This window comes from Gopherus flavomarginatus, chromosome 7 (genome assembly GCF_025201925.1).
Source record: "Gopherus flavomarginatus isolate rGopFla2 chromosome 7, rGopFla2.mat.asm, whole genome shotgun sequence".
Taxonomy (NCBI): Eukaryota; Metazoa; Chordata; order Testudines; family Testudinidae; genus Gopherus; species Gopherus flavomarginatus.
In genome coordinates, this window is record NC_066623.1 from 55,877,633 (window position 1) to 55,892,825 (window position 15,193).

The 15,193-nt window shown below is 46.0% G+C and overlaps 2 protein-coding genes across 11 annotated transcripts in view; both read left to right on the top strand.

The window, feature by feature from the left end:
• Nucleotides 1-15,193, top strand: part of RABGAP1L (RAB GTPase activating protein 1 like) — a 567,720-nt gene that overhangs the window by 435,602 nt on the left and 116,925 nt on the right. Inside the window, exon 1 of one of the 10 annotated variants that reach the window (XM_050963028.1) lies at nt 13,733-14,305. The exons of the other annotated variants lie outside the window; for them this stretch is intronic. Within the exon in view, the coding sequence (XP_050818985.1) occupies nt 14,138-14,305 (168 nt within the window). The 5' untranslated portion in view covers nt 13,733-14,137. Of the gene's footprint in view, nt 1-13,732; nt 14,306-15,193 lie in introns of those variants that run through there. 10 annotated transcript variants of the gene reach the window in all.
• The window catches only part of LOC127055383 (uncharacterized), a 306,171-nt gene that overhangs the window by 166,602 nt on the left and 124,376 nt on the right, over nt 1-15,193 (top strand). The gene's annotated exons all lie outside the window — the stretch shown is intronic.

A 15,193-nucleotide genomic window follows, 5' to 3' on the forward strand; every position in this document is an offset into this window, starting at 1 on the left:
AGCCCTGAAAACTCTTGAGATTTTAAAATATATGTTCTGTGTTCTTTTTATTTGTCTTTTCATTCTGAGCCTTTAGCGTATACAAATATCACTTTTCACAATTTCTCTGCAACCAAGAGGGTTGGAGGCTTTTTTTAATGAGACCCAAGATTCTCATGCAATCACATGACTCCAAGTGCTTTAAAAATATTGAGACTCACAATAAAATGTGTCTAAATTGGCAACACTAGGCCAGCACTTGTGTCTCTTACTTAAATCTCACTTAAGCTCTGCATATAGGCTTCTTAAGGTACTTTGCAGCAACGAATGTGCCTCCCAGCCTGGGTAGAGACACACACACTAGCTCTGCTGGAGCTAGCACACGAAAAATAGCACTGTGGCCATTATGACATGGGTGGCAACACAAGCTAGCCTCCCATGTAGAACCCTACGTCGCCCCTTGGGTCCATACATGGGTGGCTAATGCATGCCACAACATCATCTTTTTAGCATGCTAGCTTGAGCAGAGCTAGCATGTGTCTATTTACCCAGGCTCCTAGCGGCAGTGCAGACATACCCTAACTGGCCTTCAGCATGAGGCTGTGAGAGATGGAGTTAGTTTCACTCCTTGCAAATGGATGGGGTATTTCTGAGGCTTAGGGTGGCACAGGCCACTTCCCCAGGAAGTCTGAGTGTTCTGGGAGATGGGAGTTATTTGTCCTTTCCTTACCTTTAGTTTACTCCTGGCTTTCTCTGAGCATTGTTGAAGATCTCTGACAGTCACTCCTCTCTTGATTGTTTGTTGACACTGTTGATATCATGTTGGATTTTCTTTGTGGTGAGCTATACAGGCTCAGTAACTTGCTTGGCAGGAACTGTGAGACACAAGGATTTCCTGAGAAAAACTTCAACATGAGTAGTTTTTTCAAAGATGCTGTTTTGGGGCCTCTTAGCCCAACATTGGCTGTGTCTCTAGACACGTCCAAGAGATACCTCTGAATTCTCAGCAAATTACAAGAACTGTCTAAGTGCAGAGCCAGCCCCATAGCATTTTGTGTAGCCCTGCAAAAGAGTGACAACAATTTGTTTTCCCCCTCAACATCCAAAGTGTAACCGATTCGTGTCCACCATTATCACACTACTGTGCACAGGGCTGGCCTAAGGATTTGAGGCAGGGCTAGTGAGATGGTTATTTGAGAGGCAGAACAAAGTTAAACTTGCTCATTTTACATAAACAATGTGTGCAGAGGGAGCAGGTGCACAGGGGTTTGTTAGGTTCTTTCCCAAGGCTCCTGCTGCAGAAGTGGATTCCAGCTAATTATTCTGTTCAGCATTAGTGATCAGTGACTATTGTTCTGTGTTTTCAAAGCTGTCTTCACAAGGGAGAGGTCTAGAAATTTACCTTTTTTAAAAAACAAGGCTGAGATTCTCCTTTACGTTTCTAGTTCCCCTAACTCAGGAAGGTCAACAGCAGTGGGTTTTGTGGGTTTCAAAGCCCAGCTCTACTGAGTGTATTTATTGAAAATTGCCTCTTTATAGAGACAGTCTGTAGATGAACCCTTTAACTTCAGTGTGGAAATGTTTGTCATGGACAATTTGTCCTAATAAGCTAGGGATCTAGGGACCACTGTGCTAGAGTGTCATGTGCACGTTTATGTGAATTTTAAGCTTTTTTTTTTCCCTTTAAAAGGGTTTGAGAATGAAAACAGGAAAAATAACTCAAAATTCACCAGAATTCAGCCCTTTAGTGGCCCCAAGTCCCTGGCTCATTTGATAAAAGTATTCCGTGAAAACTCCTGCCCACCATTCTGGTCTCATTCCGCCTCATTCTGCTGTCCTTTCTTAGATGACAAATCACAATTTACATATGTAAATTGGAATGAGCTGCTCCAGGACCAGGTCTTGTCCTGCACTTTAAGATTTAGGAATCCTAGGAAAATCTTTAGACTCCCTTGGTGAAAATTATTTGTAGGGACATGTAAGTGGGTGATAAAGTAAAATAATAATCCAATGATACCACACCACCATGAGCATAACTGTAGAACCAAGAATGTAAAGAAAGGGGTTGGTAAGAGGAGAGGGAGGAAGGAAGGAGTCTAGCTCATTCTCCTGTCTTCCAGTGTAAGAAAAACATGGTCTTCAGGTATTTTCAAATTTATTCTCATTGTGTTTTATCTTTTCATAGGAAGGCATTTTCATTAAAGAGAACATCTATTTTTTTCAACATTAGATTCTCATTAGCTTTTTAGTGACTCAGTCTTTTTTCTACTAAAATACTAGTGGTAATCCAAAGAGATGCTTTCTTTGGACAGCTCTATAGCTCGGAAACTATCATACAAAAGCAATAGTTTATGATGTGGGAACTATTAGTGATGCTTGTTTTGTTATTTCAATGCCTATCTGTCTAGCTTAGGTACTCATATGGCTTCCATTACCGTAGTATCTGAGTGTGAACTCAGTATGAACATGTAAGACATAAGACCCCCTGTCGCCAGGCTCTGAGCACATGACAAATACTTAGAGTAAACAACAGCAGTAGCAAACCAACAACTGTTTTGCGCAAAACTTCCTAATACGTAATTTATTCTAGTGCTTAACCACCCTGACAGGAAGTTTTTTGTCATGTCCAACCTAAACCTCCCTTGCTATAATTTAAGCCCATTGCTTCTTGTCATATCCTCAGAGGTTAAGAAAAACATTTTTTCTTTCTCCTCCTTGTAACAACCTTTTACATACTTGAAAACTGTTATCATGTCCCCTCTTCTGTCTTCTCTTTTCCAGACTAAACAAACCCAATTTTTTCAGTCTTCCCTCATAGGTCATATTTTCTAGACCTTTAATCATTTTTGTTGCTCTTCTCTGGACTCTCTCCAATTAGTCCACATCCTTCCTGAAATGTGGTGCCCAGAACTGGACACAATATTCCAGTTGAGGCCTAATTAGTGCAGAGTAGAGCAGAAGAATTACTTCTCATGTCTTGCTTACAACACTCCTGCTAATACATCCCAGAATGATGATTGCTTTTTTTGCAACAGTATTACACTGTAGACTCATATTTAGCTTGTGGTCCACTATGACCCCCAGATCCCTTTCCGCAGTACTCCTTCCTAGACAGTCATTTCCCATTTTGTATGTGTGCAACTGATTGTTCCTTCCTAAATGGAGTACTTTGCATTTGTCCTTATTGAATTTCATACTATTTACTTCAGACCATTTCTCCAGTTTGTCCTAAACTAAAATTTCCTTCCTCAACTATCACAGAACCCTAATCTCTCCCAGATAGAAATCCACAACCTCATCTTAGAATCTCCTGAACTTCATCCATCCACAGGTTCCTTCCCATATATATGTTTGTTTTGATTTATATACTAATTCCATAAAAGAAGTACCCATCCTTTGTTTTAGGGGCTCCTTGACACATTTTCAAATACAATTGTATATTAAAGCTATGTCAGAGAGATGGCTTTGAACCATGCTCTAAAGGTCAACAAATGTGATTTTGAAATAGGGTGACCAGTTGTCCTGATTTTATAGGGACAGTCCTGATTTTTGGGTCTTTTTCTTATATAGGCTCCTATTACCCCTACCCTCCCATCCCATTCTGATTTTTCACACTTGCTGTCTGGTCACCCTATTTTGAAACCAAGTTGAAGAGCCCTCACAGAGAATGCCCTGCCAGCAGCTACTTCTCTAGCAGGGAGCTCCTCATTATAGAATCATAGAATGCCAGGGTTGGAAGGGACCTCAGGAGGTCATCTAGTCCACCCCTCTGCTCAAAGCATGACCAATCCCCTGACAGATTTTTGCCCCAGATCCTGAAATAGCCTTTTCAAAGATTGAACTCACAACCCTGGGTTAAGTAGGCCAATGCTCAAACCACTGAGCTATCCCTCCCCCCATCTCTGCTGAGCTCAACTGTGGCATTGTCACATGGACAGAGAGACAGTCTCTTGGAAAAGAAAGCCCTTGGCCAGTTAGGGATTCATAGGTCAGAACCAATATCTTAAAGTCCACTAAGAAGCTAATGAGCAGCCCATGGAGATTCAGAGAACTAGTGCTGTGTGCTGACTGCAAGATAAGCTGCTTAACTTGCATGCTTTGTTCCTGGTTGTACCAACCTCAGTTTCTGAGTTGATTTAAAGAGTGGCCCTTTGAAGAGTGCATTGCGATAGTCTAATGTTGCATGAATGGCAGTAAGGTCTGCATCAGAGAGAGAGAGGGCTGGAACTTCCTGACAAGAAACAGATGGAAATAAGATGTCCTGCTTACTTGTGCTATAAAACTGCAGCAGCTGGGAGTGTAACAAGACTGCCAAATTGCAGATTTGAATGACAAGCAGCAGACCCATTCTCAGTCTGAGGGGTTAAGGTAATCATTGCCATATCTTCTGGTTGTTTCTCCCAGCCTACTAATATCAGCTCGGTCCAAGTTGAGCCTCAGCCCACTCACCCTTGTTTGTGTGCCAGTTGCGGAAGGTTCTGCTTAATAACAACCCAGTTAATAACAGCTTTCTGTTAATAGAACCATTCTGCCTGGAACTGATACTGTACAATGGGCTACAACGTTAACTGGTGTGGATACTGGCAACAGGCATGCCGGCTATTGACAACTTTTTTGTGGGGGCTGCAGCCAGGGATAGAAGTGCTGGGACATGTGGAGCCCATGCCCCAGGCAGATGCCCAGATGCCAGCGCTTTGCATAGGAATCAGGACACTGAGGGCCCATGGGCCTCACAGTTACCTCTCTTTGCATTCTCCAGGTTGTCTTGTGCCTTGGCACCGGGGCCTGGACTCCACAAATCCCAGCACCCTTGATCCCCATGGAAAGCCCCAGTTGCAGGCAGGATTGTGAGGCTGCACCCAAGAAAGAAAGAGCTGACGTGTGCCAAGCCCAGGCGCCCTGTGCCAAGGCAGAACACAGCCTGGAAAGTGCAGGGAGAGGTACCTTGTAGTCCCAACGCTTCATTCCCTAGCTGCAGCCCCCACAAACCTGCCTGCATCCAGAGCTTGGGATGTCCCAGCCCTTCCTTCCCTGGCTGCAGCCTTACAAATCTGCCTTTTGCTTACTGACAACTGCTGGTTAATGGCAACTTTTGGCTGTCTAATAAGCTGCATATACTGTACTCAGTCCACAGAGAGAAACATTCCACTGTACCCTCTGGTTTGAATATTATTGGCTTATTAGAAAAACACACACCCCTCCAAAAAGAGAGATTATTTTCCCAAGGAAAAAACTGGGAGAGGACACGCATTGAAAAACAAAATAAAAAACCCTTAAAGGTATTATAAAATGAAATGCAAAAGACACACTATGTCAGTCACACATTTTAAGGCCAAAAGGGACCATTATGATATTCAGTGCTGACCTTCCGCACAACTCAGGCCATAGATTGCACCCCTTGCATCAAACCTATAACAACTTAGTTGAGTTAGTGTTAGAGTATGTCTCTTTGTAGCAAGACCATCAGTCTTGATTTAAAGATTTCAAGGAATGAGGAATTCACCATCTCCCTTGGGAAGCTGTTCCAGTGGTTAATTATCCTCACTGCTAAAAATCGCACCTTATTTCCAATCTGAAATTATCTGCTTCAGCTCCCAGCAATTGGATCTCATTATTTCTTTGCCTGCTAGAGTAAAGAGACGACTTTGTATTCACTTCACAAGCATATTCATTCTTCATACATGAAAAGAAACAAGCCTTATCCAAAATGAAAAGTCTGCATTTCTGTAAGTAAAACAAAGGAATGCAATAGCTGAAGCCTCTGTCTATTAAAATTAGCTTGAGGTCTGTTGATCAGAGTGCAGGTCTTTCAAAAATTGACAAATGCTGAATGGAACTGTTCTGCCTCCTGTTGATTCCACCCACTAGCCCTGCCTCTCCCACGAGTCATTCCACTCTCTGTGCTTCTAGACAGTTCTGTAAGTTCTTCTTCGAGTGATTGTTCACGTCCATTACACATTAGGTGTGCGCATGCTGTGTGCACAGACGTTGGAAACTTTTTCCCTTAGTGGCTCCCGTCGGGCCGGTAGGAGGGCCCCGCCAGAGTGGCACCCTGCTCTGGTGCATATATACCCCTGCCGGCCCGACCCTCCCTCAGTTCCTTCTTACCACCATCTGTGGCGTTGTTGGAACAACTCCTATCTCTCAACTGAGAGTGTCCCTTTAGCATTGTTAGCAGTTATCAGTGTTGGTTGTTAGTAGTTAATGGTTTCTTAGTAGATAGTTAAGCTTCCTTTGTTCTAGGTGTGGATAAATTCCAGCACCGGCCCTGGGCGGCGGGGCATGCCACACGCCCAAGGCTTCAAGGCTTGTGCCACGTGCTGCAATCCTATGCCGATTAGCGATCCCGACGACTCGTGTCTCCATTGCCTGAGGGAATCGCATCAGACAGAACTCTGCAAAATCTGCAAGGCTTTTAAGTCAAGAACTAAAAAAGAGACTTTTGACTGAAGCAGCTGCTCACGGAGGCTGCGTTACAGCCCTCAACTTTTGGACCATCCCATAGCTCCGGCGGCCTCAGTGTGGAGTGCCGCGGCATTGGTTCGTGACCCGGCACTGGTGGGGCACCCTAAGCCTAGGGCACTGAGACTACACGACCGGCCCTGGCACCGGTTGACTTCACCGACCCTGTCAAAGGGCCTACCCAAGGCCCGAGGGCGCTCCCTACATAAGAGAGCAGCGCCCATGAAGGCCTCAAGTGCGCAAAAGGGCAGTGCTGCCCCAGAACAGACCCCAGTACCGGTCGCTCCGGCACCAAAAGGTCCGTCAAGCCGCTGGGTAAGCACCTCGAGTGAGGAGGAAGGGCTGGAGGAGCTCCCAGAACAACCCTCCACACCGGACACATTTGAGGTGGCAAAGGACCTCATTGAATTGTCCGCGACGAGCCCCCTCCCGACCAAGGAGAAGCCTCCGGCACCGAGACTGTCGTCCACAGGCAAACCGGCACTGGTGCACCCACCGAGGTCACCATCTCGGCACCACTCCCAGTGTCGGTCACGTTCAAGCACCGCCTCAGTAGACTCCTGGCTGCCATTGACTCAGTGGGCCTCGAGGGCGTCTGGTCCCAGCTTATGCTTGGCACCGGCCCCACCACTCTAGCGTTCCCCGGCTCCTTCTCCAAGCGGACACCGAGACATTTCAAGACCGGTCCCAACCGCTGGCCGTCGTTCCCGGTCTCCAGGGTACCGGAACCGGTCCCGGTGGGCAAGGCACCACTCCTGATCCCAGTCCCGGTCAATACGATATCGCTCCCCAGTCCCTGACTGGCACCGTTCCTTGGCACTACCGTGGCCCCCGAGGTCACCGTCCATGGACTCCGAGGTGGACTTGGGCCGCTCTCCTATGCCCACAGAGGAAGCCTTTTAAACCCCAACCGCCACAACAAAGACAGTACCATCCTCGCCCCAGGCAGGAACCTTACCGCAGAAGGGGCAGAGATAATAGGCGTAGGCGGAACAACACGCCTAGCCAGGGCCAGGACCAGGGCCAGGGCAAGCCACAACCCGGCAACAAGCAGAGATTTTGAAGGTGCGCTCGAGAACAGCACACCAAACCTCTCACCAGATCCTCCCCTCTGTTTCTACCGTGCATGGTCCAATATGACTCAGACCATTGGGTCCTGCACATTGTGAAGGTGGGATACATGCTTCAGTTCTTCTCGCCCCCTCTCTTCCACCCCCCATCCCCGTCCCTCTTCAGGGACCCCTCTCACGAGCAACTCCTGGTGCAAGAGGTTCAGGCCCTTCTCAGGGCAGGGGCGGTGGAGGAGGTCCCTCCAGACCTAAGAGGGAAAAGGTTCTAATCCAGGTACTTCCTTATCCCCAAGGCAAAGGGGGGTCTTTGACCCATTGTGGACCTACGCGGACTCAACAAATTCCTAGTCAAGGTCTGCTTCTGCATGGTCTCTCTTGGTTCTATTATCCCTTCCCTGGATCCAGGGGATTGGTACGCTGCCCTCGATATGAAAGATGCGTACTTTCACGTCACCATTCACCCCGCTCACCAGCGGTTCCTGCAGTTCCCCATAAGCCAGCAGCATTACCAGTTTACGGTCCTACCCTTCAACCTGGCGACTACTCCACAGGTGTTCACGAAATGCATGTCCGTGGTGGCAGCATTTCTTCGAAAAAGGAAAAGCGAGTGTATCCGTACTTGGATGATTGGCTTCTCGCAGGCCGGTCTGAGGACTAGATCTGTTCCCACGTGATGTTGGCACTATACTTGTTCCACAAGCTAGGTCTCCTAGTCAATGTGCCCAAGTCCTCACTGATACCTACACAAAGATTGGACTTCATAGGGGCAGTCCTGGACTTGGTACAGGCACGAGCAAGCCTACCGGTTCCCAAGTTCCTAGCCATTCAGCGAACCGTAATCTCTGTGCAATGGTTCCCCACAACTACAGTCAGATGCTGCATGCAGCTTCTGGAGCACATGGCAGTGTGCACCCATGTAGTCAAACATGCCCGGCTGAGACTCAGACCTATGCAACTGTGGCTAGCCCAAACATATCGCCCCAGCAGAGACCCCTTGGACCTTATAGTGACAATCCCGGCTCGAGTCTCAGACTCCCTCTGCTGGTGGCTCAATCAGCAAGTAGTTTGCTAAGGGGTCCCCTTCGCTACACCGTAACCCACCTTGACGCTGGTAACAGACGCATCAGACTTAAGCTGGGGAGCACACTTGGGGGATCTGCAAATGCAGGGGTTGTGGTCCAGGGAGGAAATGTCGCTCCACATCAATGTGAAGGAGCTAAGGGTGGTTCGCCTCGCCTGCCAGACCTTTCATGCTACCATAGAAGGCCACAGCATGACAGTTCTGACGAACAACACTACCGCCATGTTCTACGTAAACAAGCAAGGGGGTGCTTGTTCCTCTCCCCTCTGCCACTAGGTGCTTCTCCTGTGGGACTTTTATATAGCCCACTCAGTCCAACTAGTAGCATCATACCTTCAGGGAGTGCAAAACAAGCTAGTGGACTGCCTCAGCAGATTGTATCAAGTGCACGAATGGACGTTAAGAGCAGACGTCCTGAGATCAATCTTCCAGAGGTGGGGATTTCCCCAAATAGATCTCTTTGCCACCAAGGACAACAGGCAATGCCCTCGGTTTTGTTCCTTCCAAAACCTCAGCCCAGGCTCAGTGGCAGATGCCTTCGCGATTCTGTGGGGTTGGAGTCTGAAGTACGCCTTCCCACCACTCCCACTCATCCACAGAGTCTTGCTCAAGGTCTGCAGGAACAAAGCGGTGATGATTCTCATTGCACCGGCTTGGCCACACCAGCATTGGTTTACGACTGCTGGAACTGTCAGTGACTGCCCCGATTACCCTGCCTCTGCACCAAGATCTCATCACACAGAACAGGGTTCGCCTGCTCCTCCCGAACCTGCAGTCTCTACATCTCACGGTGTGGAATCTCTGTGGCTAAATGCTATGGAGAGTAGGTGCTCCCGCCAGGTCCAACAAATTCTCCTTGGTAGCAGAAAATCTTCCACAAGGGCGACATTCCTCGCCAAATGGAAGAGGTTCTCATACTGGTACGAACCTAAGCTCATACAGCCTCTTCAGGCCTCCGTCCCATCTATACTAGAATACCTTCTGCACCTCAAAAATCAAGGTCTCGCCTCCTCTTCAATCAGAGTACATCTGGCCGCCATATCAGCATTCCACCCTGGGGAGTCTGGGCATTCCGTGTTTTCCAACCCCACAGTAGTCTGATTTCTCAAGGGGCTGGAGAGGGTGTTTCCCTGCTCACGCCCACCGGTTCCCCCATGGAACCTTAACCTGATCTTAACTAAGCTCATGGGACCACTTTTTGAACCCTTAGCCTCTTGCTTTCTCATGCACCTCTCATGGAAGGTGGCGTTTTTGGTGGCCATTACGTCAGCTAGGAGGGTGTCAGAGCTGAGGACCTTCACTTTGGAACCCCCATATACAGTTTTTTATAAGGACAAGGTGCAGCTGAGGCCACACCCTAAATTCCTCCCTAACGTGGTCTCACAGTTTCACATGGATCAGATCATTTGTTTACCAGTATTCTTTCCCAAACCACACATGGATCCGAGTCACCACAGCCTGCATACCCTAGATGTCCGTAGGGCCTTGGCGTTCTACCTGGAACAAACCAGGCCTTTCCGCAAGTCGACACAAGTTGTTTGTCGCCATTGCAGACAGAATGAAGGACCTCCCTATCTCGGCGCAACGGATATCATCGTGGATCGTGGATTGCATCCGCTATGAGTTCACCAAAGTGCCAGCCCCGGCAATCACAGCTCACTCGACTAGGGCTCAAGTGTCCTCGATGGCTTTCCTGGCGCAGGTTCCGCTCCAGGAGTTCTGTAGAGCAGCCACCTGGTCGTTGGTACACACATTCACAGCCCACTACGCAGCCCATCATTAGGCCAGAGAGGATGCGGCAGTTGGCAGGGCTGTGCTTCAATCAATTATTCCTTGACTCCTACCCTCCTCCTATGGTAAGCTTATGAGTCACCTAATGTGTAATGGACGTGAACAATCACTTGAAGAAGAAAAAATGGTTCCCTACCTTTTCGTAACTGTTGTTCTTCGAGATGTGTTGTTCACGTCCATTACACTTCCAACCCTCCTTCCCCTCTGTCGGAGTCTCCAGCAAGAAGGAACTGAGGGAGGGTCGGGCCAGCAGGGGTATATATGCACTAGATGGGGGCACTGCTCTGGCAGGGCCCCACTGCCAGCCCGACAGGAGCCGCTAAGGGATAAAGTTTCCGATGTCCATGCATGTGGTGCGCGCACATCTAATGTGTAATGGACGTGAACAATACATCTCGAAGAACCAGTTACGAAAAGGTAGATAACCGTTTTTTCCTTCGTGTTTCCCAGTAGGCATAACAAGAACTTTCATAGTCACATTGTTTCCTTTTTAATGTTTTGAGAGTAAAGTTTTCATTTTGAAAACTTTGATTATGATCATGGGCTCATCACCTTGCAAACAAAGGTCTACCAAGACTGAAAATTCATACTGGAAATTAGGCATACATTTTTAAAAGTGAGGGGAATTAACCCTTGGAGCAATTTATTAAGGGTCATGGTGGATTCTTCATCATGGGCAATTTTTAAACCAAGATTGGATGTTTTACTAAAACATCTTCTCTTGTTCAAACTGGAATTATTTTGGGGAAGTCCTATGGCCTGCGGTATACAGAAGGGCAGAGCAGAAGATCACAGTGGTCTCTTCTGGCCTTGTCATCCATGAATCTAATCACAGATTGAAACTTGATTCTAATTTTTCTAGTATCTTCGAACTCTCCTACATATGTTGTGTTCATGTAAATATTTTAAAAAATGCAAAAACAAAATTGGAAAAATAATCCCACTATGATGTTGTTTTTGTTTTCCTGAGTGGAACCCCCCCACTTTTTCCCAACCCAGTTAACACATCCCTTTCTCGCTAGCCCCCACAGTGTACCTACCCACACATTGCATGGATATGATAAGGTAGAACCTTGGGTAACAACACGAGACCTTCCGTGCACTGAAACTATTACTCAAGAGCATTCATTGGAATCATGTTACAAGGCAACCTTATATGTTCCTTCTTGGGCCTTAAGCAAGTCAGGACCACCTCATGATGAACAGTGCTGAAGTCCGCTAATAAATCTATTAATGTGGACTCCTGATCTTTAGTCCTTTAGAACCAGTACTTCCAGTGCAATCTGAATTCCATAACTGGTCTAAAGCGAGATCGGCAAGGATCAAAGATCTGAGGATTCTAGAATATCAGAGCTTTCTCCATAAACTTAACCAAAATGGAAGATTATAGATGGTCATATTGTCTGTTGCAAGTAAAGATTTCTTGTGCAAAGGTCATACACAATTTCTCTTATGAGTGCTAGGACAATCTCTACCAATCATGGACCTACTATTTCCTTACCGGCCTTCAACAGCCAGGTGCAGGAAGTGGATCAAAGTATTGCCTGTACATCCCAAGCCTCAATGGGGATCACTAACCTTAACTAAGTCAGAGATGATCTAGCCTCCACTCCTTCAAAATTCTGTTCTCCAGACAGTCCAGTCCAAACGTGAAAGATTTGCTGTGCGAAATAAGGTATTTCATTGCAGCAGGATGTACTCAAATCAACCTGCCAGGAGACCTGCTTGGATTAAATAGGCTATACACTGCTAAAGCAAATCTGTAAGTGCTGTAGGTAAGATGATGAATTTCTTTTTTGCCTCCTGCACAGCCATACATAAGAGTTTAAGGAATCTTGGACACAGTCAGCCGTCATTAGCCCATAGTTTCTGCCACTGCTGCTCCAGCCATTCTCCTATGCACTTGGTCTGTACCAGTAAACCAAGATGACCTATGAGGATGGAGTTATTTTTGCTAACACCTTTCCCGTAAAGTTCTTTGTCAGTCCAAGAAAATGTTTTAATGGAGTTCAGTATAGATGGTGCATTAGCCTGAATTGTGTCAACTTCAATTTAATATTTTTCACTGCTGTTGCACAGTTTATCCAGACATGTCTTAATAAGTCATATCTTCTTCAGATTTAGACTACTTATAGTCTGTGCACAGTCAGAGCATTCTGACTGGGATTTCAGTGTTGAGACCCTGTATTGTGGAATTTCACTTTTTATCAAATAATGTTTTGGCCAGTAGATCTGCTAAAGGGGGTTATCCTGGATATAGGAAGTCCAGGGACAAATGCTTTTTACAAGCTAATATGTATTTGCAGAAATGTGTGCAATTTTCAAGGATCATATCTGTCATTTTAGATATTTTCAAAATCTACCATCTTTCTATAAATTAAAAATATGTTGAATTCCATTATCTTTCTGCTTAGGCAGGGATATTAGTTTAGTTTTCTGTCTAGTGTGTGAATTGTTCCAAAGATATGCTCCGTTGTACAGTCCATTTTCTAACTGAATGATTTAAAGGCAGAGCCTCATAAAAGGCAACCTTTCTCAAGCTCACTCCCAATGAGATGAAGCAGAACATGGTACAATATATCTAGCCATATGGCAGAGGTACCTGGCCTGTTCCATGCGTGGGAGAAATGCAAGACAATTGAAGATGTGACATCACAGCATTTCCCCTGACAAATTTGCAGTTCTTTTTTTTTCCCCATCATATTTGATACATTGTAGAAATTCTGTTCCATCAGTGCAAATCTTCTCCACATTTAGAAATGCCTCCTGAAGTCATACTACCTGAAACTGTAATTAGTGCTATACAAACATAGGCCGTGTCATTCCAGCTTCTTAGAATCTGGGTGCTGTGCTCTCTCGATCCTGTCCATCAGTACACCCTGGCATCTCTCACTGTTCCATGCAATAATCTAGGAGGGACCGGAGTGTCTTGTCCTACCCACATATATGTGGAAAGTATTGAATCTGTTTGTGTTTTTTTGAAAGCAGATATCAATAAGGTTGGCAGTCTGTTGATTTCCACTAAGCATCAAATGGTAAGAGGATGCAGTTCATGTATCTGTGAGTTCGGGATTCAACAGCAGAAACTGTCTGACTAACATTGATTTAAGGTAGACTGGGAGGGGAGCTCATCGGTTCAACAGCTCACTATTGGCTTCTTATTACAGCATTCTCCCCCGAGACACACTCTGCATGCTCATTCACCTACCTCCTTCTCTCCCCTCCCCCTCCTTTCCTACCCCTTCATTACTGATTCACAGCAAGAGGCGGCAGCGGCAGCAGCAGCCAGGATTGTCACGAATCAGGGATTGCTATGAGCTCATCCTTTTCTCTTTGCAGCTTCATAACTGCCCTGGTTTTATTGCTCTTATTGCTGCTCCTGTCTGCGTGCACACACATTCATAGATGCACTGGGCCTTGCTAGCTATCCTTTGCCTTTCTCCCATCAGAGCTTTCCTGCTCTCATTCTCTGTCATTTTCCAGCTTTCCAGATATATTTAGATGCATCTGTTCTTTGGTTTGTGTTTTGTAATCTACTTTGGACTCCTGCTAAGTCATCACAGTGGATTATATTTTTCTTTGATTGATAGCAAGATGCCTTGCTCTTTCTAAGACATTAGCTGACAGTCCTTGCTGTAGGCAGAAGTGTGAACCTATTTGGGAGACCTGAGGCTAGCTCCTATAATATTGTAGTTTTTCAGATTGTGGCTAAGAGACTGCGCTTCTCACTCTGGATACTTACTGCTTATTGCTCATGGAAGAAAGGGTACCTTGCACAACCCCAGCTGCCAAGCTCACACCACCTGTCAAAAAGTCACAGGACATGCATGATGAGAGGAGCAAGCTGGTGAATGAGTATGCATGTCGTGTGCTGGAACTTCTGGGGATGGGGCATCGCCTGTTTGTGCCTCGGCTGCTTGCGGTGAGATCACATTTTCTTGAAATTAATTCTTAGCTTATTTGCCGTCCTCCTTTCCCCTCCCTCTGCCTCCAAGGATCCTCTGCAGCTGTTAGATACATGAGGATTCCCCCATTTTCTCTGTGCTTTACACAGCCCACCTAAGAAGCACTGAACCCTGCTCACTGCTGTTCTAGCCAAGGATACTCTCTTCTGAGTCCATCACTGCCACTCCTTAACTGGTTTGAGGGGTTATAGGGCTGCATGAATGTTTTTGTTCTCAATTTCATTGTGATTGCTAGTGTAGTATGTCCTACTCATTCCCAAATACTAATGCAGAATGCATTGGTGCTTAGCATTCGGAATTCCTAACTCCTGATGCCAATGTTTATTTCAGACATGGAGGCAATTTCATCCATAATTTGAGGCTGTGATGTTGTATATTTGCTTACTTCTAACATTTCTGTGCGTGACTGTGAAAATCCAGCTGGCAAGGTGTAAAATGTCTAAATTACCTCTGAGAAGGAAATGGTTAAAGATGCTCTTATCTGCTGGAGCACCTGAACTGTGCGTCTGTGAAATGGCCTGAAGCTAGTGTGGCTTGTTATGATACAGAGATGTCTGACCTGCTTATCATTTGTACAGCAGCACGAGAACAAAGCCAAACACACAAAATAGTTAAAGTAAAAGACTGCAAATCACTAGCCAGTTCTGCCCAGTTCTCTTCCATGGCTCTGTAACTAAACCAGGCTACAGTTCTGTAGTATAATTGGTCTAAAGCAGTTCTGTGGTCTAATATCCAGTATTTCATAGCTGAACATAAATATTCCAACTAATCTGGTTATTGTGTGTTGGAGAGAGTTCTTTAGCTGGACCCAGGCGGTTTTATAATGGAAATTGGTTTTCTAGAGG